The sequence below is a fragment of the Carassius auratus genome, chromosome 34, assembly GCF_003368295.1.
Source record: "Carassius auratus strain Wakin chromosome 34, ASM336829v1, whole genome shotgun sequence".
Lineage (NCBI taxonomy): Eukaryota > Metazoa > Chordata > Actinopteri > Cypriniformes > Cyprinidae > Carassius > Carassius auratus.
In genome coordinates this window covers 13,927,017-13,950,007 of record NC_039276.1, presented here as the reverse complement: position 1 = coordinate 13,950,007, position 22,991 = coordinate 13,927,017, and the positions used below count along the sequence as shown (strand labels likewise).

General features: G+C 35.0%; 2 protein-coding genes across 2 annotated transcripts; both read right to left on the bottom strand.

Annotated features, from left to right (window-relative positions):
• Positions 1–1,697: 1,697 nt before the first annotated feature.
• On the bottom strand, positions 1,698–3,525 carry LOC113053756 (uncharacterized). Its single transcript, XM_026219028.1, has 2 exons — positions 3,075–3,525; positions 1,698–2,476 (listed from the first exon to the last, which is right to left on the bottom strand). Exons 1-2 carry the CDS (start codon positions 3,510–3,512, stop codon positions 1,952–1,954), a joined length of 963 nt encoding a protein of 320 aa, XP_026074813.1. The 5' UTR covers positions 3,513–3,525; the 3' UTR covers positions 1,698–1,951.
• A 14,226-nt stretch (positions 3,526–17,751) lies between these two features.
• LOC113053259 (mediator of RNA polymerase II transcription subunit 4) lies at positions 17,752–21,633 on the bottom strand. Its single transcript, XM_026218130.1, has 7 exons — positions 21,502–21,633; positions 21,228–21,294; positions 20,820–20,990; positions 20,103–20,160; positions 19,428–19,514; positions 19,172–19,303; positions 17,752–18,304 (listed from the first exon to the last, which is right to left on the bottom strand). Exons 1-7 carry the CDS (start codon positions 21,570–21,572, stop codon positions 18,132–18,134), a joined length of 759 nt encoding a protein of 252 aa, XP_026073915.1. The 5' UTR covers positions 21,573–21,633; the 3' UTR covers positions 17,752–18,131.
• Between the last annotated feature and the right edge of the window lie 1,358 nt (positions 21,634–22,991).

Genomic DNA, 22,991 nt, shown 5'->3' with positions numbered 1-22,991 from the left:
AATAAAAATAATAAACAGCATGCATGTTTTTGTGATGTCAAGAGAAACATAAGAAAATTATGCTTGATTATTTTTAATGAATCACAAAATGTTAAAGAAACACCTTTACATAAAAATAATTTCAAAAGTAGTAAAAATAAACTTTTCTGTGTATACGCTTCATACCAGAGATCCTGATGCACATTCTAGAAATAAAAAAGTATTGTTTAAAAGTTATTCAAAACATTTAAATAATATGGTGATTGTTAAAAGATTCATACAATATAATTTTTACAATAATATTCTAATTTCACAGTTATTTTCATTATATATAAAAAAAAATCAGCATTGCAGCACAATTGGGTGCGGCAATAATTATATATATTATTTAACAAAATATCAAAGATATTCAAAAGGCTTTGTTAACAGAAATTAATGGTTTAATTTACTAAAAATTACGGAAGTTCTAAGCGGCCATGCATTATAATTTTTCTTTTCTTTTTGTTTTCTTGTTATAACGACTTAATTTTCTCATTATCTCGACATAACGAAAGTCATTTTCTCGTTATAACGACTTATTTTTCTCGTTATCTCGACATAATGAAGTTCGTTTTCTCGTTATAACGACTTATTTTTCTCGTTATCTCGACATAACGAAAGTTTGTTTTCTCATTATAACAACATGACAGTTTTACTGTTGCTATAGTAACGAACTCAACTTTGACAGGCATCTGATGGACAACCATGCAGGGGCTATACTGTAGCCTATATTTCGCCTAGGTAATAACGTCTACAATACTGTATATAAATAAAGGCTGATCAATCACTGTTGATTTTTCCAGAGACAGTACAAGGAACGTTTTGTTTTTGTAATTAACATGTTTAAATGGCAACACCGCGAAATTAGAGCTGCTTGGATTAAACTCACTTTTCATTTTCCCTTTATTTGAAATAAAATTATATATAATTTGTCATTTGTAGTAGTCATTATATGATGTGGCAGATATCATGTGTGTTACAAGCTTCTGTTTGAAAAGAGCGTCCATGTGTACATGTAGTGTGTGTGTGTGTGTGTAGAAAAAAACAATTACAACATTATAGAACAAAACTGAATTAAATAAGCCTATGGATTTTACATATATATCACATTTCTCATTAATATGGTTAACAATAAAGATTAGTAATAATGAAAAGAAGCACATCAGCCTACATTGTTAAATCCCGTCCTACTGTAGATAAACAGAATACAGTGATGTCAACCTTGGTTTTGATAAGCAGTTATTTTATGACACAGAATGCGTTGGTGAAACTCATGCATCTAGCAGGAACTTAATACACAAAATATTCATATTGATTCAAGCATATTTAACATTTTTAAATTAATTACATGTCAGTAATGAAGACTGCACAAATTATAGCGATCACGAGGAAGGTCCGCGTACAGTAAAGTGTATAGTATACAACACCCCATCAGTTATATTCAGGTCTATAGTGCCACCTGCTGGCGCAGTTTTGTAACTTCTTAGAGAAAACTAGTTCGTTATAACGAGAAAATGAACTTCGTTATGTTGAGAAAACGAACTTCGTTATGTCGAGAAAACGAGAAAATGAAGTCGTTATAACGAGAAAACAAACTTCGTTATGTCGAGATAACGAGAAAATTAAGTCGTTATAACGAGAAAACGAGAAGAAAAAATATTATAATGCATGGCCGCTTAGAACTTCCGTAAAAAATTGTAGACATTCATATTAATATTATCAGAAAACACAATATTGATTTATTTTTGATATGTAAAAAAGATGGTCTTATGATGTTGTATTAACAAATATTCCGATGGATTGATTTAAATTAATTGATTTAAAAGGAATATTCTAGAATAAAACAAATAAATAGTGGCCAGTTATGATAATTAACATCAATCAACAGTCTGACAAACTATATTATTTGCTTCCCCCTTGTTTGTCACACTGATTAGGAATGCTCAGGTGCAGTGTTGTGCATGGGGTGGACTCGAGCCCCAGCCCCTTGAATAGCCAATCCTTCGGTCCGTTCTACGGTAGGTGTCACTGGACTGTTACTTTCCTGCTCCTCCGGAGGTCTGTGCACACTTGTGCTCAGATGTACATTTATTAAATCTGCTTGTGATATTGTAGACCAAGCATCTTCAACATTTACAGAAGGATGTGAAGGTTGTGAAGTGTTTAAAGTTTGTTCATTATCTTCATTATCCTGGCTAATCTGGCTTGTTTTAATAGAGTCCATGTACTTCGAACATACACTTTTTGCTTTCATTTTTGCAATTTCTCTCAAATTTGTATCCAAGTATTCATCAGTTTCCTCAGACAGGAGCTCCTCATACAGCCTCTTGTAGTAGGGTTCTCTTTTACAGCAGTTCTTACAATTCGGGCAGCAATTATCACAACAAATCCCAATCTTCCTGTTTGACATCAGACACCATCCAAAGAAACCAATAGCTATGAGGATGTAACCAATAGTCTGCAAAAAAAATAAATAAATAAATAAACAGAAGAAGAATAAGAAAAAGATGTCTAATAATAGATTAGTTTAAATTTGTAATCTTTTTTTTCTCACAAAGCTACAGTAATTATTCTATAGGGGAGGTTATTCTATGCAGGACTAGGTGTTGACAAAGAAACTCTATATCTCAGCAGCAATGAAGTTTGAAGTTAAACTCCAGAGTAGCACTATATTTATGTCTGGAAGTGAACAAAATTAAACTCACATGCATTCAGGCAAAGACATCTATTACAATCTTTGATTACCAAAAGAATGGTTTGATATTTTGTATGTTTCTTGTTGTTGCATTAGTTTTTACCTTTTCAAATTAGTTTAATGTTTGATGAAATATTTTTTACAACATGTCCTGTGTCCCACTTTTTTTTTTTAGGATTTCCAAGGATTTTGTAAAAATTTTAAAACATGTAGTAAAAAATAAATTTTTATTATCAACCACCAAATGTAAAATATAGACAATCAATTAAACTGATTTAGAAGAAATGTAAAAAGTAATTTACATAAAATTTGACTAAATATATATATGTATGTATGTATTTGTCCTGATTAAAGTACTTACCTGTGACGTGTTTTTATATCTTGTAATCATGCTGCTTTCTTGAAAAGTGTGTTCCTTCTTGCAAGGAATTTCAACCAATGATACATTAAATTTGGTCGCAATACAAACATAAAGGTCTCCATCTAAAAGGACAAATCCCCACCAGAACAGACAGATTCCAAATAGTTGGAAACATTGAGGACAAAGACCGCCACAACTGACAGCACAAACCTTTGTTGTGGTTTGTCTTACTATTTTTAAAATAAAGAAGAATATCATAGGAATGACAAAAATGTAAATGTATCCAATTGAATGAAACCCAATTGTGCAGGAGCATGAAAACTCAGAATTAAAGATGTACTGAATAATGTAAATCAGAACGACAGCTAGAAATATATTTGCAGCCTGTGACAGTATCACACGCAGTTTGTCTGGAATATCAGAGAAAAGATGTGGCATGGTTGGAGCTGAAGCTCAGACGCAAAACAAATAGCTGAAGTCAGTCCAGAAAAATAATTTTCTCATGCTGGTTTTAAACAGGCTAGCCTCACCACAATAGAAGTGTCATCATTTTATTCCAAAAAAGGCAGTGTGCTAAGGTTTCAGAATGAGAGTTAGAAGGATCTTATGTACCACTCATGGCATGCTTATATTAGGCAACTCTAACAACTTTACATTATTATTATTTTTTTTTTATAGTATATTCCATGTCTTTGGTCCACACACACCACCATCTATATGTATTCAAATTAAAAAATACTCGTTATTTAACAGGATTGACACTTCATCATAATAACCATAACTCTTGATAAAACCATTTACCACATGCCAGCCACTAGTTTCAGGTTTCTCTGTATATTTTCTATGAAAAGTGAACTAAGACAGTAAAACATCACCTGATGCCTGTGTCCAAGACCACAGTAGAAGAACCTGTGTTTTCCCAAGTCTACATTCTGGCAGTTTTGTGTATCTATATGATTTCAAATCTCACAACACCATAACAATTTCAAAACTGTGGTCATCATTATATATAAACCCCAGTGTAAAATACCCCTTCCTCAAACTCTTAAACACATAAACAATACATGAAGTACAGTGAAACTGAGAATCTACATTTTGAAGGAAATTCTCCACATCAAATGAACAGCATTATACAATGTGAACATTGTACACATACAGTCAAGAAAATATAACAAATTCTTATTTTTTTATAAAAATATTATTTTATCAAGCGTTGGTAAGGTCATAGACGGTCACACTGAACTACTTTTTAATTGTTTTCCTATGGAAACATGCAGATGTCTTTGACCATGCCACTTTTCGCTGCTTTTTAAGCATCCGCCTATCACACTTCACTATTGGAGGAACGAGAGAGAAATGTGGAGTAAAAGAAAAAGTATTTATTCCAGGAATCATAGGGATAATCCACAACAGTAACACAGAACATCCAACAAGTATGGACGAGGTCCGACAGAGGTGAGACACAAAGACAGGAACATTAAGGACTAAGGATAATTAGTAAACACAGGGGTGTGGAACGAGACAATCAACATGGGACACATGGACAACATAATGAGTCCAGAGGCGTGACATTACTGAGGCGTGGGGTGTAACCAAGGAGGAGGTTCCGGTGGAGGATGGACACCCAGGAGGGGGCCAGCAGACAGAGTTCACGGAAGAGACGATAAAGGGAGGAGCAAGGGAGGAGACAGGAGGGACCCGGAGCAGAAGGAGTCCAACTGGACCCAGGCCATAGCAATAATAGTGGCCCACGGTGGAGCAATGGAGGAGGAGGAGTGGCAGCTGACTCCAGGGAGCCAACCTACGGCGGCGGAGCAGGTGTTGGAGGAGACCGAGGCACGTGGAACGCTTTGAATCGGTTATGTCTTAAGTGAACCAAAACGGCTGAGAAAGAAAGCAGATGTGTGTCAGTGTATTAAGTATTGCATTGTAGGCATTGTAGCCTACTGTTTTATTAACTAATCATTGAAGCATTTGTTTTAGTCTTAAAAAGTTAAAGTTTTATCAAGTTTCAAGTTTGTTTTATCTATATAAAACATTTAAAACAGCAAGCACGGCTGACCAAAGTGCTAAACAAACAAATCCATAGAACACGAAAACCCACAGATTCATACCATAAACTCACAATATGTAAAACCCAAAGAAAAGACTGTGCCGATCTGATATAGTTTTTGCAATGATCTGTATTGTAAAAAGTTACATACATATAAACTTTAATTTAATTTAATATAATATAATTTAATTTAATTTAATATAATGATCTTTACTTGTAAAACATGACACCAAGATCATGAATCCGAAAGAAAAAGCATGGCTAATACCATAGAAAAAAGAGTAACTCCCATTCACAAGCTTCAATTCACAAATAATTCTGTCTGAGGGAGGTGTTACCCAGAAAACATGATACAGGTTTAAATCATTCAAAATACTTCTGCATAATGTTACACTTTCAGATATGCAAAATAAATCTATTGTATCTCTTGCTTTGGCTACTGTTTATAGACCACCTGGGCCGTTTACAGAATAACTAAAATAATTTGCAGATTTCCTCTCAGATCTTCTGGTTACAGTTGATAAGGCGTTAATCATGGGAGATTTTAATATTCACGTTGATAATACAAATTATGCTTTAGGACTGGCGTTTGCTGATCTAAAAAAATCTTTTGGAGTCAAGCAAAATGTCACTGGGCCCACCCAACCTTTTTAATCATACACTAGATTTAATTATATTGCATTGAATCGATCTTATTGCTATAGATATCGTACCTCAAAGCGATGATGTTACAGACCATTTCCTTGTATCGTGCATGCTGCGTATAACTGATATTAACTATGTCTCTGCGTTACCGTCTGGGCAGAATTATTGTTTCAGCCACCAAAGACAGATTTGCAAAGATCCTGCCTCATTTTTCTCAATTGCTATGTGTAAAGATACACATGAACCACATTGAATGACTGGCAACATGGCCACTATTTTCTCTAATACATTAGAAGCTGTTGCCCCCATCAAATTGAAAAAGGTTAGAGAAAAACGAACTGTGCCATGGTATAACAGTTATACCCACTTTCTCAAGAAATAAACTCTTGAGAGCAAATGGAGAAAAATTTGTTAGTTTTTAGAATTGAGTGGAAAAACCGTATATCCAGCTATAGAAAGGCCTTAAAAACTGCCAGGGCCAAGCATATCCACAAACTCATTAAAAATAACCAAAACAATCCAATGTTTTTATTTAGCACTGTGGCTAGATTAACAAATAACCAGATGCCACCCAACTGAAACAATTTTATAGTTTCTGTACAATGTTTACTAAGCGGTTTAATTCTATATAGAAAAATGCAGGAGTAGTTAAATGACCAAACTCCTTTCAAATTTAATGGTAGGTACTCTACGTTACAACCCATCACGTTCCCTAAGGTAGTACCTAGGATAACAAAGTCCACTAAAGGAGGTAGAGCTTTTTCACATTATGCTCCCAAACTCTGGAATAGCCTTCCTGATAATGCACACTCTCTCTGTTTAAATCTAGATTAAAAACACATCTCTTTCGCCAAGCATTTGTATAATGCATCTCATAATTTAGTTTGGGTTAAACTAATTCATTTTAATTTGTTGGAACAGCAGCTACGCTAATGATGTCTCTTTTTGTTTCTCTGTTTTACCACAGGATTTACACAGAACTAACAAATATTGCAATTTACTATGCATTCACATTATAATTGCTGTTAATAGTGTTTACCGTCTGGTTGACATTGTCTTTTATAGATTTTTCTGAAAATTCCTGTCATTTGCACATAAACTAATCACCACTTATAAGCTACTACTAAATATTGTAGATATGTAATTTTCTGTAAAGTTGCTTTGCAATAATTTGTATCATAAAAAGCACTGTACAAATAAACTTGAATTGAATTGAAAATAATAGGTTAAATGGGTTGAAAGTTAACCACATTTGTTACAATATAACTATAAACTAAGATAAAAAAAAAAAATCAACATGCATTGACCAATTCTATGTTGTAGCAAAAATAAAAAGTGTAACCAAATCATGTGCTTGTGTGACCAACTGAGAAAGTTACAGTAGTTGCAAAAGAGCAACCAGTGGGAAGAATGAGTCTAGAGTTATGTTAAACCAAATCTGCAGAGCCTCAGAATATAATGACTAACTTTTACTTCCTTCTACTGCCAGTTGACGTTCAAGTCAAGTCAAGTCACCTTTATAGCGATATAGCCCCAAAAACATTATAGAATTTTCATATCAGTCGGTATTGATAAATGCCATGATGAATGTCAGAATTTTTCATCCCTACTGGCTGAGAAAACTATTTTCTCGAAAGTGGAGCTTATTTGAGGTTACCATCAGGTGCCAGTCTTCAATGGGGACATCACAAAAATAACGGTGATAACACCACTTGGGTATTTAAATTTGGGAAGACGTGGCCTAATGGTTAGAGATTCAGACTTGCAATCGAAGGGTTGTGAGTTCTAGTCTCGGGCCGGCAGGAATTGTGGGTGGGGGGAGTGCATGTACAGTGCTCTCTCTCCACCTTCAATACCACGACTGAGGTGCCTTTGAGCAAGGCATCAAACCCCTAACTGCTCCCTGGGCGCTGCAGCATAAATGGCTGCTGACTGCTCCGGGTGTGTGTTCACTGCTGTGTGTGTGCGCACTATGAATGGGTTAAAAGCAGAGCACGAATTCTGAGTATGGGTCACCATACTTGGCCACATGTCACGTCACTTTATTTATAGCTCTCGGACTAAATCTAAAATATCTTAAACTGTGTCCTGAAGATGAACGGCGGTCTTACGGGTTTGGAACGACATGTGAGTTATTAATTACATAATTTTCATTTTTGTGTGAACTAACCCTTTAATAACTGTACACTGTCTATTGTATTACACCTATAATACATTTATAGCCTACACATTGAGAATTTAATCAAATCAAATTTGAGCATCCTACATTTCTGCCAGAATAACATGGTTAGAGACCGTTAGTGTTATAGTAAATCTCACCGCCTCTCGACTAATCTGCGTGTTTATCAAGGCAGAATTTCAAACATGACCAATCATTTTAAAGTGTGTAATTTAAATAAATTGACATTTTAAGGCTATAACACTTTAAATCTTAATTCAAAACAATTTTGATCCCAAATGAGCTAATTAAACGTACCGGTTTAATTTTTGACACCAAAACTTGCCATTTTAAGTAATGTTAAGTTATGATAACTTGATTTCGTTATTATTGAAAAGATTCGGGTTTACAGTCACATTCATAGATCATCTGGTTTGAGTAGTAAGCACTGCATAATTGCTACTACCTATATTCAATATGTGACTTTCATAAAGGTTAATCTTATTGCTTTTTAGGTTAAGTAAGATAAATTATAGGATAAGCTCAATGGTATTGTTTTAATAGGTGATTTTTTTTTTTTTTTTAAGTAAGCTTATAACAAGATGGTTTAAATTCTTGAATAAAGTGTACACTGCTTTGCTTTTTTTCAGAATTTTCACATTAATTAAAAGCTTTATTTTGTGCTCTTTTGTCTTAAAAAACAAGGAGAAAAAAAAAAAACGTTTAACTTGCATGTTGTAGGCTACTTAATGAGAATTTTTACTTAGATAACAATACTTTTGGGAAATGTGGATTTATATGATATACAAATATTCTACTTAGTGCAGGGCATAACTCAGTGCTTCTGGCTAGGACAATCCAGGACTCTCAAACAGCAGGATATTTGCACTTATTTTGATGTATCATTGCCATCTTAGAACTCATTCAGAATCAGCACTGACCTCTCATAACATAGCTTTAAAACTTTTGGAAGTGCTGCTGTTTAGAAAGAGATGTGTGTAATGAGGCTTGAAGTATATCAGAGGATGCAAATCTGAACAGAACAGCACAAACACAAAGTAATAGCTGTCATTTAATACTGCAAGCCGGAGCTGAAACTAAGATTTGAATGGATAAATGTTAATGTCAAGGTGACAAATGAGAATCTGTGCATTTAAACGTATACTTATATCCACTATTAATAAGCAGAGCAGTTAAATATGTGTCCAGATACTTCAGCATTCTTATAAAAATGCAAAAAACATTGTACTGGGCATCTAAAATGACACAAAGTTAGGCTGGACAAAGCACATACTTCACAAAGTGACTGGTAATTTCCAAGGCAGGCAATTGAACACTATAAGAGGATAACAAGGGAAAATGCCCAAATTCTAGTGTAGTATGCTTACTTAGTTATTTATTTATTGGTGCAAGGGATGTGAAACTTGATAATACTTTCAAACCTTCAAAGAGGTTTAACAGGCAAAAGGGGAATTGAAGACAAATATAAATAAGCAGTAATTGATAACTTCTCATCTAACATGGATAAAACACCTCTTAAATTAAAGATGACATCTTAATTGTCCATCACTTAATAATCTTATTTTAAATAATTTCCATCTCTCCAAAATATTATTTGTATATGGCTCTCAAGTCTACCAACTACAACATCATTAAATTACTCATAATTACTCAAATTTTATTTTTTCTACTAGTTACTCTGCACTTATTGTAAAAAAAAAAATAATATATATATATATACAGTCTTGTTCAAAATAATAGCAGTACAATGTGACTAACCAGAATAATCAAGGTTTTTAGTATATTTTTTATTGCTACGTGGCAAACAAGTTACCAGTAGGTTCAGTAGATTCTCAGAAAACAAATGAGACCCAGCATTCATGATATGCACGCTCTTAAGGTTGTGCAATTGGGCAATTAGTTGAAAGGGGTGTGTTCAAAAAAATAGCAGTGTCTACCTTTGACTGTACAAACTCAAAACTATTTTGTACAAACATTTTTTTTTCTGGGATTTAGCAATCCTGTGAATCACTAAACTAATATTTAGTTGTATGACCACAGTTTTTTAAAACTGCTTGACATCTGTGTGGCATGGAGTCAACCAACTTGTGGCACCTCTCAGCTGTTATTCCACTCCATGATTCTTTAACAACATTCCACAATTCATTCACATTTCTTGGTTTTGCTTCAGAAACAGCATTTTTGATATCACCCCACAAGTTCTCAATTGGATTAAGGTCTGGAGATTGGGCTGGCCACTCCATTACATTAATTTTGTTGGTTTGGAACCAAGACTTTGCCCGTTTACTAGTGTGTTTTGGGTCATTGTCTTGTTGAAACAACCATTTCAAGGGCATGTCCTCTTCAGCATAGGGCAACATGACCTCTTCAAGTATTTTAACATATGCAAACTGATCCATGATCCCTGGTATGCGATAAATAGGCCCAACACCATAGTAGGAGAAACATGCCCATATCATGATGCTTGCACCTCCATGCTTCACTGTCTTCACTGTGTACTGTGGCTTGAATTCAGAGTTTGGGGGTCGTCTCACAAACTGCCTGTGGCCCTTGGACCCAAAAAGAACAATTTTACTCTCATCAGTCCACAAAATGTTCCTCCATTTCTCTTTAGGCCAGTTGATGTGTTCTTTGGCAAATTGTAACCTCTTCTGCACATGCCTTTTTTTTAACAGAGGGACTTTGCGGGGGATTCTTGAAAATAGATTAGCTTCACACAGACGTCTTCTAACTGTCACAGTACTTACAGGTAACTCCAGACTGTCTTTGATCATCCTGGAGGTGATCATTGGCTGAGCCTTTGCCATTCTGGTTATTCTTCTATCCATTTTGATGGTTGTCTTCCGTTTTCTTCCACGTCTCTCTGGTTTGCTCTCCATTTTAAGGCATTGGAGATCATTTTAGCTGAACAGCCTATCATTTTTTGCACCTCTTTATAGGTTTTCCCCTCTCTAATCAACTTTTTAATCAAAGTACGCTGTTCTTCTGAACAATGTCTTGAACGACCCATTTTCCTCAGCTTTCAAATGCATGTTCAACAAGTGTTGGCTTCATCCTTAAATAGGGGCCACCTGATTCACACCTGTTTCTTCACAAAATTGATGACCTCAGTGATTGAATGCCACACTGCTATTTTTTTGAACACACCCCTTTCAACTAATTCAACTAATTGCCCAATTGCACAGCCTTAAGAGCGTGCATATCATGAATGCTGGGTCTCATTTGTTTTCTGAGAATCTACTGAACCCACTGGTAACTTGTTTGCCACGTAGCAATAAAAAATATACTAAAAACCTTGATTATTCTGGTTAGTCACATTGTACTGCTATTATTTTGAACAAGACTGTATATATATATATATATATATATATATATGTATATGTATATATATATATATATATATATATATATATATATATATATATATATATATATATATATATATATATACTATTTATTTAAGTTTGTTAATGCAATTAAGGTCATGTAACTGGTTATTTGCTCCTTGTTGACCAGTAATTCCAAAAAATAATCTCTGTCTCAGGAAAATACACCTCATTGTCTGATTACAGTGTGCAGAATTCAGTCTCTTTCATTGTCTTTTTTTACCTCTCATATTTCCTCTCTCCCTCTCTCCTGGCCATGTGTGATAGACTTCATCATGTTACCCTTAATAAACCCAAGTCACCGCCATCTCTCTCTTTTTAGCTGTGCAATAGAGATGACTCATCCACTGCTCACTCTGTGCAGATAAGAACACTTTCTTTTCATTCATGATCTTGACTAAAGGAGACAACATGCTTGAAAACAACAACTGCCTTCACACACTCACTACAGTGTGATAAACAGACCAAAAAAAGCAGAAGGACAGAACAGATTTAATTAGCCGTGGTGATAAAAGAAGAATGAGAGAATAGCCCTTCTTTCTGTCCAGATGTTTTGTATCCTATTGAGTAAGCTTGTCACTGGCATTATTGTCAGAATGGTGCACATCATTATGATATTTTTGTACATTTAATGGTCAATCCAGACACTATTTGTGGTCATTTATGAAATAGCTGTGTGGAAATTAAAGAACAGCTGGTGCTCCTAGTGCTCTTCAGAGCTTTGTTCAAGCAGCGTGAAGCCACTGACACACACACGGACACCTACAGGGTAAATACCTTCGTCTAGATATTAATATTTTCTGACACTTTGCGGTGGACACAAATGTTCCAGCTTGAACAAGAGTACATTAATATTAATATTTACTGTCCGTGGAACACAGTCCAGCGTTATCACTGCTGCACAATGTACTCAAAATGACACGTTCTTCAAAAATATAACTGAGGAATAATGTTCTGCCAGCATTGGGATAAGACGGTGACTGCAGACAGAAAGAATGAGTCCTTGCTGGAGATCAATGTTTGATGATCAACAATCGCTGCCCCAAATGGCATAAACGCACACGCTTGAACACGAACGGTATGAGAAACGTAATTCAGTGTGGCTTTGTCTTGTCAGATCGTTTTATTTGCAGTTGAATGTATCTTCTCTCTTTGTGAATGTTGCAGGAAAGGACACCTTTTTGAAATTGAGAAATAAGCTGAAGATGAATGGCAACTTTGAATCAACACTTCTTCCTGTGCAAAAATGTGCTTACTGCCTTCATTATATTCACTGCAAAGAGAATTTCCCTCACCTGGTTGACTGTAAGAGTTCATTCCAAGAAAAATGTCCCTACATTATCGATCTAAGAAAAAGAAGCTGCATGCATTAAATCAAGCCAGTGTTCGTGCAATCTATCTTCAAGGGCATAATACATTTTTGATTATAAATAGATAAAAGCATTCTAAATTAATCACAGTATCAAAGCATCACAATTAACCTTTTTCAGCAGGATTCATTGTTGTTCTCACTCTTACAAGAATTGTCTGAGACTAGAACACACCTGTGTAATACACATACCGTTTACATATTTGAAGCCAGAAATACTTTGTTTTTGAAAGAAGTGTCTTATCCACAAGGCTACATTTATTTGATCAAAAATACTACAACTATCAATTTAAAATAACTCATTTCTATTTTAATACATTTTGAAATGTAAATTATTCATGTGATGGCAAAACAGAATTTTATAAGAGTCATTACTCCGGTCTTCAATGTCACGTGATCCTTCAGAAATCATTCTAATATTCAAATTCTTTGCTCATGAAACATGTATTATTGTATTATTATATATGGAAACGGTTGCTTAATGCTTTTGTGGAAACCATAAAACATGTTTTCTTGAATATGTCTTGAAGTATTTATCAGAAATAGAAATCTTTTACATTTAATGATTAATTTAATGCATCCTTACTGAATAAAAGTATTCATTCCTGTAATACAATTAAATCATGCTGACCCCAAACTTTATAATACTAGTGTATTTAAAATGCAACATGTTAAAGGGGCAATTTTGGCATAATCAAACCTGTTGATGAAGATTTGATCTGAGTTTGAACTGCAGAAGCACATGGGAACTACAACTGGGGTAGAAGCAGAATTCTAATTAATTTAAATTAATACAAAATTATTTATGGTAAACCCTGAAAGTCTTAACATTTGAAGATTTTATAGTCCTTATGGACAAACAGATTATTGACCAGGATGGAAAAAACATTCCCAGAATGCCATTAACTGTGAAACGGCGAGTCAGAAAACTCCACTTCTAGTATATATGATAATAATAATAATGTAATATATATATACATATATATATACTTCCTGTGTGTTGTGGCAAATTCAAATCCACACTCTTGAAGTGGAATATTGTAATTCTGTACTGCAGTTTTGTGAATTTTCGGAATTGCCCCCAATCCTGATATTTGCATGTTTTTGTGTGAGCCAAAAAACAGGAAAGAAAGCAAAGACAGTCGTTCCGCATAGTTTTTAACAGTTTGTTACAGAGTGGACAGATCCTCCTTTGTTATATCAGGAAAAAATAACAATGACACATTCAGAAAGACTGTATGGTCAGGGGAAAAGAGCCATAGCTGCTCTCAGCGGACAAAACAAACACTCACACCTCGTTACAAATCTGACAGGAGTAAATCAATTTTTCTCCAGCTTCCTTATTTCAGCTGTTATTATCTGAGTTAAAACAATTATTTGTCAGTGTAAAATTGTAAAGTCTATATTTGGACAGGATTAGTGACAGGGATAAAAAAGAACTTGGTAAATTAGACTTTGACATTTCTTCAGTATCAAAATGCCCTTGCAAGCAATGTAAACATTAATTTAGCACATTCTTAATTGCAAATATTAGTTTTGCTTCATCAAACATTCAATGATAATAAATTACATTTTACATAGTCTAGACACATTCATATAGATGTAAATATGGAGAAAGTTATGTCAATGCAAGTTAAAATGAGTATCATTAATATTATATTCTCAGTGTTTAACTCACTTTAAAGTGCAGTGACATCATGGTTTGACCGCTGGGACCGCTTGTTCCATTATTTACACATTCTACCTCTTGCCTGATCTTAACCCTTCTTTTTATTGCTCGTTCCTCCGAAATATTTTTCCTTTTTTTACCTGGCATTTCTCACAATGGTCGACCTGCTAATATCTGTCCCGTGCACTGAGCGCATTATTAGACACGCCCCTTACTGCTGATTGGCAGCAAGTGTGTTTTGGGACTTGGTCATAAGCTTTTTTCTAATACTGCTTAGAGCACCTTTAACTTCTGACCACTCCATAAGAATTATATCATCTGACTTAGCTTTGATACCCATGGTACTGAATTTCCACGAAATGTCAAACAGAACACAATGACTCTGCATTAGATAAGTTTGCCAGGGGAAGACACCTGCAGGAGTCCTCCTCATCCTCTGGTGTGTCCCCGAGTCAGAAGCCCAGCGGTCTGGGACATTCCACCACCTGATCATGCGAGAAACAATCCCAACTCTTATGGAGATAACCGCTCTGTGTTATTTCATCCTGCCGACTATGCCAAAATGTTAGATTATCCACGCCAGATTATTAAGATCCATCCCCGGACGCAAGATCCTGTCAGAAAATATCTGTTTTGTCTGGTAAAATAACAACTAGTCAGCAAGTAGTCTAATACCCAAAACCCAAGTCTTGTCACGTACCCAAAATACCAGTTTAATTTATTGAATAATCTTAGTTGCGTATGTTTCAATGCTCAGACTTCATCTGACCAGCACAAATCCAATAAGTGGATTAATTATTAAATGGTAATTATCTAACAGTATCTGTTACTATTTTATAATTCAGTTATTTAATGACGGAACTAACAAAGACTATTAAAGATGCAGTAAAGATAAGTAAGATAAACAGAAACTCATCTGGTGAGCAGCTGAGAAGTCCCAGAGAGTAAGTTACCGCTAACAGCACATTTTCACCAGTGAGCAGGAACATGCCCCCAGCCCATCCATGTGATCAAAGAGACCCTAAAAGTAGCTCATCATTTGCAACTAGAACAAACGATGAAGGTGAATCTTTAATATGCAGGCGTTTTGTCTTACAAATTATTTAACATGAACAGACTAGCTTTTCATCACTGGTAATTCTGCAGAAGAGCATTAGGCCTATATGTCATGTAAAGTGAGAACACAGGGCGCAAAGACCCCATGCATATATACATAACACATATAATAGGCTACATCCTGTAGTGAAGCAGTGGGCTCATCACTTCTTTTACACTCCTGTTGCATTATGGGAACATGTTGTCTCATGAGTCAGACATTGCAATAGAGACACTGGCCACCATGTCATGACTTACTAAGCCATTAGTATGACCAAGATTTGAGCATCTAAGACTAATCAAAGTCGAGGACGAGGAGCAGAAAGAGAAACAGAAAGAGACATAAAAGACGTTTCTGCTTGATTTAATTGAGTTTGTATTATAAAAGGGAATGTTGAATGTGAGTGTGATATGAGAATAGTTAGCATTGATTTTGGTTTGTTTTGATCATGTGAAAAACAAACTTACAGTTGAGCAAGGTTTACAGACAAGAGCTTGTGTCTGCAGCGTTTTTCTTTGTTAAATCTGGGAGCAATTAAGATGCAATACAGACAAACATCTGAACTGTGTGTATTATAGTTCACCTCTGAGTCATTCTTCCCTTCGGCTCGCTTTTTGTCTTTTCCCGTTCACCCCACAGCTTGCCGAGAGCACAGACAGGAGAAAATACTAAAAAAAGAAATGAAGTGACAGAGGTAGAGAACACAGAGACACAGTGGGAAGAGTTTGTTCTCTTCTCTATGTGTAGGTAGAAGGAAAATGATGCATTAGTGTGTGATTCACTAGCAGCTAATTCAATCTTAATTACAAGCATGAACAGCTCTAAAATGTCCTGACACGTGATCTCACCGATTAGAAAACATAACAGTAGAACACATTAGCATAGTGTTTCAAATAGTCATGCACTGAATCACTATAAGCTATATTAAAGCTGGACACCAACTGTGAACAGACTGAAAATAGACTTCTTTGAATTGTTATACAAGATCAGAACATAACATCTGAAAAGATTAGGACAGCCGACTTATCTGACATCTCCAAATCTGCCATTAATTCACTATAGGGTAGATAGGAATGGTTATGTATTTTTTATAATAATTATTATTCATAATAGCTTATTGTCATATATTCGCCTGATACTACATGTATTTGAACAAACTACAGCATTTTGTGCAAACTATATAAATAAGCATAATCAAACGTTACTGGTATCTTTGCTTTTGGCAACACAAGACATGGGTTATTTATTAATGCCAGTCTAAAATGATTAAAGAAGCTGTGCTGGCTAATTACTAGTGTTAATGCGCCATCTGGTGGCCAATGCTTAACTAGCTAAACTTACACCTGTCTGTGCCCGACCGGAAATATATTCATTGATTAAAGTAAAAAATAAACCCAATATCCATGTGTGCAATAGACGGTTTATGTTGTTGCCGTTGAAACCGTCTATATAACTAAGTCAGAAATTTTGAATTATCTTTAAACAACTTTTCGAGCACATTCCATAGCTTGTCTAAATTGTGTTTGCAAAAATTCTAAATTCAATTCAAACTACATAACTTCCTAAAGGAAATACCTGTGCTCATAGAGCAAAAAGAAAAGTGCATTTAAACCATGTAAAATATTACTGTAGTTAGACTAGAAACTCATATATAAATGAATAGGTAAGGAGAAAGTGACTGAGATTGATGGTAATGCACTTATTAGATGCATAAATAAATAAGTCATCTTCTGTGCTGAGTGTGCTCCAATCTCAAGACATCTTAACCAAATAACCGATATGCAAATAAGTGTACTTGAAATTTCTATGGTTGCATTTTGAATACTCCGTCTCAGTAGCAGATTCTGGATAATTTGAAATTAATCTTTGAGGTTTAAACTAAACAAAAATACCCAAGTCCAAAAAAAAAAATATCTTTAAAACAGAGTTTCGGTGTCATATGTTAATATAAAAAAAGTTATATATAAAGTGCTGGAGTTTCAAATAAACCCTAACCAGAATGTTAGAGCAATATCAAAACTGATATGCTTTGCAAGTACTGTAATACATTTAAGTGGACAGTCTATAAGCTCTGCTCATGCACAGAGTATAGGATCTGTGCAAGCATTTACAGAGGTCAATGTATATACATGTATTGGAAAACTGGACCTGAAGAGTCATTTAAAGATCCATTCCTCTAATACGGTTCAACTTCAGTATATACAAAAGAGTAAAAAATTTAATTAAAACAGTATTATATATAAAAAAAAAGTTTTATTTACAGAGTCTGAAAGTTCTGAGGTATTTACATTGCTATTTATATTTCAGCGGTAAACCAGAAACTGTAACGCTTCACTAGATAACAAATAATTGCCAATGAGCCAGTCACTCTTCACACAATGAAAATAATGCATTGGTGACATTAGAGGCCAGTGGGATGAATCTACACAAACAAATGATGACTGCAGGCATCTGGAGAGTGAAAAAACAAGCATATTTGTAAAACACATCCAGCCAAATGAAGCTTTGCTGAAAAGAGGACCTGTATAGGTTTGGTCCTCCTGAAAGCAGTATATGTAGCCACCTGGAAGTCCACAATCACAGAAACATGATGCACACAATACACTTTCAGGCTGTTCAGTTAGACAAACTCAAGTTACTGCGGTCACACACACACACACTCAGTCTGAGTCACTGCTGCTGCTGGAGGAATCGGTTGACATGGCCTCAACATCATCTTCATTTTCCTTGTTATGACCAGGTGGCTCCAGGCCAAAATCGTTGCCATGGTGAGGAGGCAGAATCCCCATGGAAACATCAGCGGACTGCCAGGGATACTGTGGGGTTAGAATATCTAAAAGTGAAGGGGGGGGGGGGGGATTAGCAAAAAATTAACATCAAGGAAGTACATAGCCCAAGGCTCTACAGTGCAACCATTTAAGTTACATTTGGGACTGAAAACTACTGCGTGGAACAATGAAAAAATATTTATGAGCACCAGTGTGTCTGGGTAGCATTAAAGGTTTCTTCTCACAACGTGTGTTTGCAGCATTGAGTAATGCAGCACAGCACAGATATTTATGACCCTGGACAACAAAACCCATCGTATGGTCAAAATGACATTTTGCTTTTATGCCAAAAATCATTAGGATATTAAGTAAAAATCATGTTCCATTAAGATATTTAGCAAATTTCCTATCATAAATATAAAAACACATTTTGGATTAGTTATGTACATTGCTAAGAACTTCATCTGGACAACTTTCAAGGCTATTTTCTCAGTATTTTGACTTTTTTTGCACCCTCAGACACCAGATTTTCAAATAGTTGTATCATAACAAACTATACATCAATGGGAAGTTTAGCTCAGCTGTCAGATAATGTATAAATCAAGTTTTGAAAAATTGACACTTAAGACTGGTTTTGTGGTCCAGGGTCACAAATAAGTTGATTTCTTAACCAAACTGTTAATCAAAATCCACTCACTGCTCAAAACACCGGCGTTTTGTATCTTTCATTATAACAAACAAAGTGTAGACACAATAAAAAAATAAGAAGTTCATTGTCTAGTGTAGGGATCTTCAAATATGACCTTGTAATAGGAAAGCTAATTTTTAATCAGAATTTTTGATTATTGATCAGAAAGTGCTCCTGAATTTTTTGTGCTCCTAATTCAGTGTGGACAAATGAAACGAACATCTGAACAGAAGAGTGAACCTGCCTGGTAATCTCCCAGCAGCCAATGCGTCTCCAGGCAGGTGCCCGTTCACTCCGTTGGTGGACATGTTGCTCATGTTACCCAGTATTCCACTGCGCATCTCCAGATCAGTGGGGTACGGCCTGCGGGGATCACCTTCACATACACGCACATCATGAGAACTTACGAATACAATCGAAAATGTTTCTTAGGAAATCAAATGTTTGAAAGAGTTTAATAAAATACATGGACACAGAAAAAAAAAAAACTGTGTATTTACCTGGAAGCCAGTTGAGAGGAGCGCACACTGCATTACTGGCACTGATCCTGTGAGCGTATTTGATGATCTCCTCTGAAGAGATACTCCCTAGTGAAAACAAACAACAGAAATAGTGAGACACCACTAGAACAGAATCTATTTGATACTATGTTATATCAATATATTTAATCAAATAAATGAAATACAATTATCTGCATCTCTTTCTTGTGAGTGAATAAATTTTACTGACAACTCGCATATTTTCCACAATATAAATCACATTTTAAATTATCTGAAACCTGCTGCGACTTCAAATCCAAAGAGGCTAATGTAATGAAATTCATGTCAAGCAAACGTGAGTCCATGTTTGTGTAAAGTGCCTTTGCCACATGGCAGTAGTTTCACTGTCAGTTTGAATAAATTCCTTTAAAAAATGAATGCTACTATAATTAATGTTTGCTTTATATTTTACATTCCTGTTCAGTTATGAATATCATTAAATAAATTTATAGGATTTGTTGTGGTGTGAGGGAAACTACAATCCATCTTTACAGTGTGTATGTTTCTGAATGCAATAATAAAATGTCTTTTACAATGATGCTTCCTCTTAAAGCAAACTTGACCTGGTGCGACTTAAAGTCAGGTGTGACTTATTTTACAGAAAATATGGTCTTCATTTTAAAACCATCATAATACCTTTTCTGGCCTTTTCAATAGACTTCAGTTTTTCTTTGGCTTGGTAGACAGCAGTGGCCTGATGATGAATGAAAAACAGTTATTTTCAGTTTAAAGAACGGATTCATAAATATTGTGTCAAACACAGTTTGTATAAAAAGACTGTGTGGGTTGCACTTTATTATAGTGTCCTTGTTACAGTTTAAATACACAAATACATATTGGTTAATATTAGTTAACAACATACTATAGGTTTAAGGTTTAAATCTAGGGTTAAGTGTTTGCAATTATACATCATTTACTGTATAACTCCTGAATAACTGTTTTACTGTATAACTACTGTATAACTGTATTACTTTATAACTACTGCATAACTCCTGCATAACTCTTATAGTACATATAAGAATATTAGACACATTAAAAGTGTTTTTTTTTAAGTGTCCTCATTGTGATTTCAAATGTATCAAAATACATTAGTCAAGTCATTTGTCAACTATGTAATGCAATTCATCTCTCAAAGAACCTCAAATCAAACTCACAAGAAAATAATAAGCAGTTGTTATTGTTAAAAATATTGACAGTCAAAATTGAAATCATAAAAATAGTTAATTTTTAACAACATCGAGATGCAAAGCCTACATTATTCTTTACCATTTTTAAAGCTACACAAAAAGTGATATTCTGTGGTGTGTAGCTGAATGTTACTGCAATAAATGTGCATTGGCTCATGTCAGTTACCAGTATATGCTCAGCCTCTTTGAGCTGTTTCTGGAGCTGCTGGATATCGCTGTCTCTCTTCTCGACTTCCTTCTCCAGTGCCTGCATCTCCTGGTGCACTTTGCCCTGCTCCACCGCCGTCTGCATCAGCTCCTGGAACTCTCTATCTCTCTGCACCAGCAGCTCCAGTATCTGCACACAGTCAATTCATGCACTACACTGCCATCTAATAGTCCTTCAAGCACAAATCAACTCCCAAGGCAATAATAATGCTAATATGAAACTAATTAAACAGCTAACCAAAATGTCAAGGATTTCTCAGGATGGTTTTATTTTTCCCTGGCCAAATCTGAATTTCGAAACCTGTAGATATCGGATATCTACCACTAATTGAGTGTGGTCTGTACTTGTGTGTGTAGAGTCTCTCACCTCAGTGTCCTCTCCAGGCTGGGGCAGTTTCTGTGTCCTGGCCAGCGCCAGCATCTCTATCAGCTCTCTGCAACACAAACAACAAAATAAAAGAACCAAGGAGGAGCTGTGTGTGAAAGGCAACGTAGTAATGTACAAGTAAGTACATGTGTTAATAGTTGTGAAAAGAATTGACTCGAGTGGGCAAAGGAGACTGTGTCTTATTTATTCGATTATTATCTAATCCAGCACACAACAATTTATTTACAAACATGCAGAATATATGAAGACAAACCTGGATAAAACTTCAATATCATCCAGAGTGGATAAAAGCTTCTCTTTCGTGGATTTCTCCGCCGCCGCCATGACTGTTTGTCCTCTCTTGCGCGTGCGTGAGAAATAAAACGTATGCGCGTGAGTCAGACAGTGACGCCTGCTGGCAGAAGGACCGCAATCGCTCTCGATGAAATATTATCTGTGGTGTTCGTAACAGAGCAAACGACTGGGAATACTACAAGTATGACAGCAATATTTGTCACTTGTAGATGCCATTGGTGTTTACTCGTTCATCTTCTCAGCGCTGGTGAGGATCGGACAGTATTTACCGATTAAGAATATTTATTTAGATTACCATTTATGTTATTTAAGAGTCACTGAAATTAGCATATTTAACTATGTACGTTATTTTTATTTATTTATTTATTATTATTTTTTTTTTTTTTGGATAGAGATGAAAGAAGATACAAATGTTTGAATTCGCCGCAGAATGTTATTACATTATTCATTTCAGGGTTTGTAAAACCTTTTGAAAGAGAAATTCAATGACTTTCAAGTATTTCACCCACCTATTTCCAGCACTTTAAAGATCTGAAAATGATCCAACTTATTTTTTAATGGGATGACCAAAATATACTTTGTGGTAAACAAATACAAAAAAAACCCCACTTCAAATGGTATTAATTTATTTCCACATTTGTGCTTTATATTTTGATGTTATAATCTCTATTATAAAATGTCAAATCATTAAAAAATCAAATTTTTCTGCGTATGAAGTACGCTAATATAAATCCCTTGAAAAACAAACTTTAATTTGCGAAAGAAGATAGGCCTAATAGTAAAGAGCCTTTTATCACTTTTAATCACTGAACTTGTCTGTCAGTTCAGTATAATACTATAGAAGAAAAATGGTAGTCAACATTTAATAATAGAATAATTTAAAAACATAGAGAGAGACAGAGAGAGAGAGAGAGAGAGAGAGAGAGAGAGAGAGAGAGAGAGAGAGAGATTTTGCACTATTGTTAATACATTTTGTATGCTTCCCAAATCAAACTCAGTGCTTTTACTGCCAAATGTATATTAACAAGAAATGCATGTGTAAATGTATTAGTAACTGCTCTGCTAATGTAAAACAATAGTCATTTTTTATTTATCCACCATCATCTGTAGAAAATTAGTGGCGTCACGTGCCACTGCTCTCAAATATTTGGAGCCATGTAACTATTTGTCAGTAATAAAAACCCACTTCCCTTCTTAAAGTAACATTGTAAACATTACTGTTAAGAATTTAATTGAAACCTAGCCATGTAAACCTGTTATTAAATCATCTAAACAGTTACAATAAAATTGTGTACTGTTAACAACAACATCATGTTTATTTATTTATTTAGGTTTATTTTTTATTTATTTATTTATTTATTTTTTTGCAGTGGTTCTCAGCCTTCTAAGTCCAAGGCCCCACACCGTCTGACAATATTCAAAGCTTATTGTTTTGGCTTCTTTCAAAGC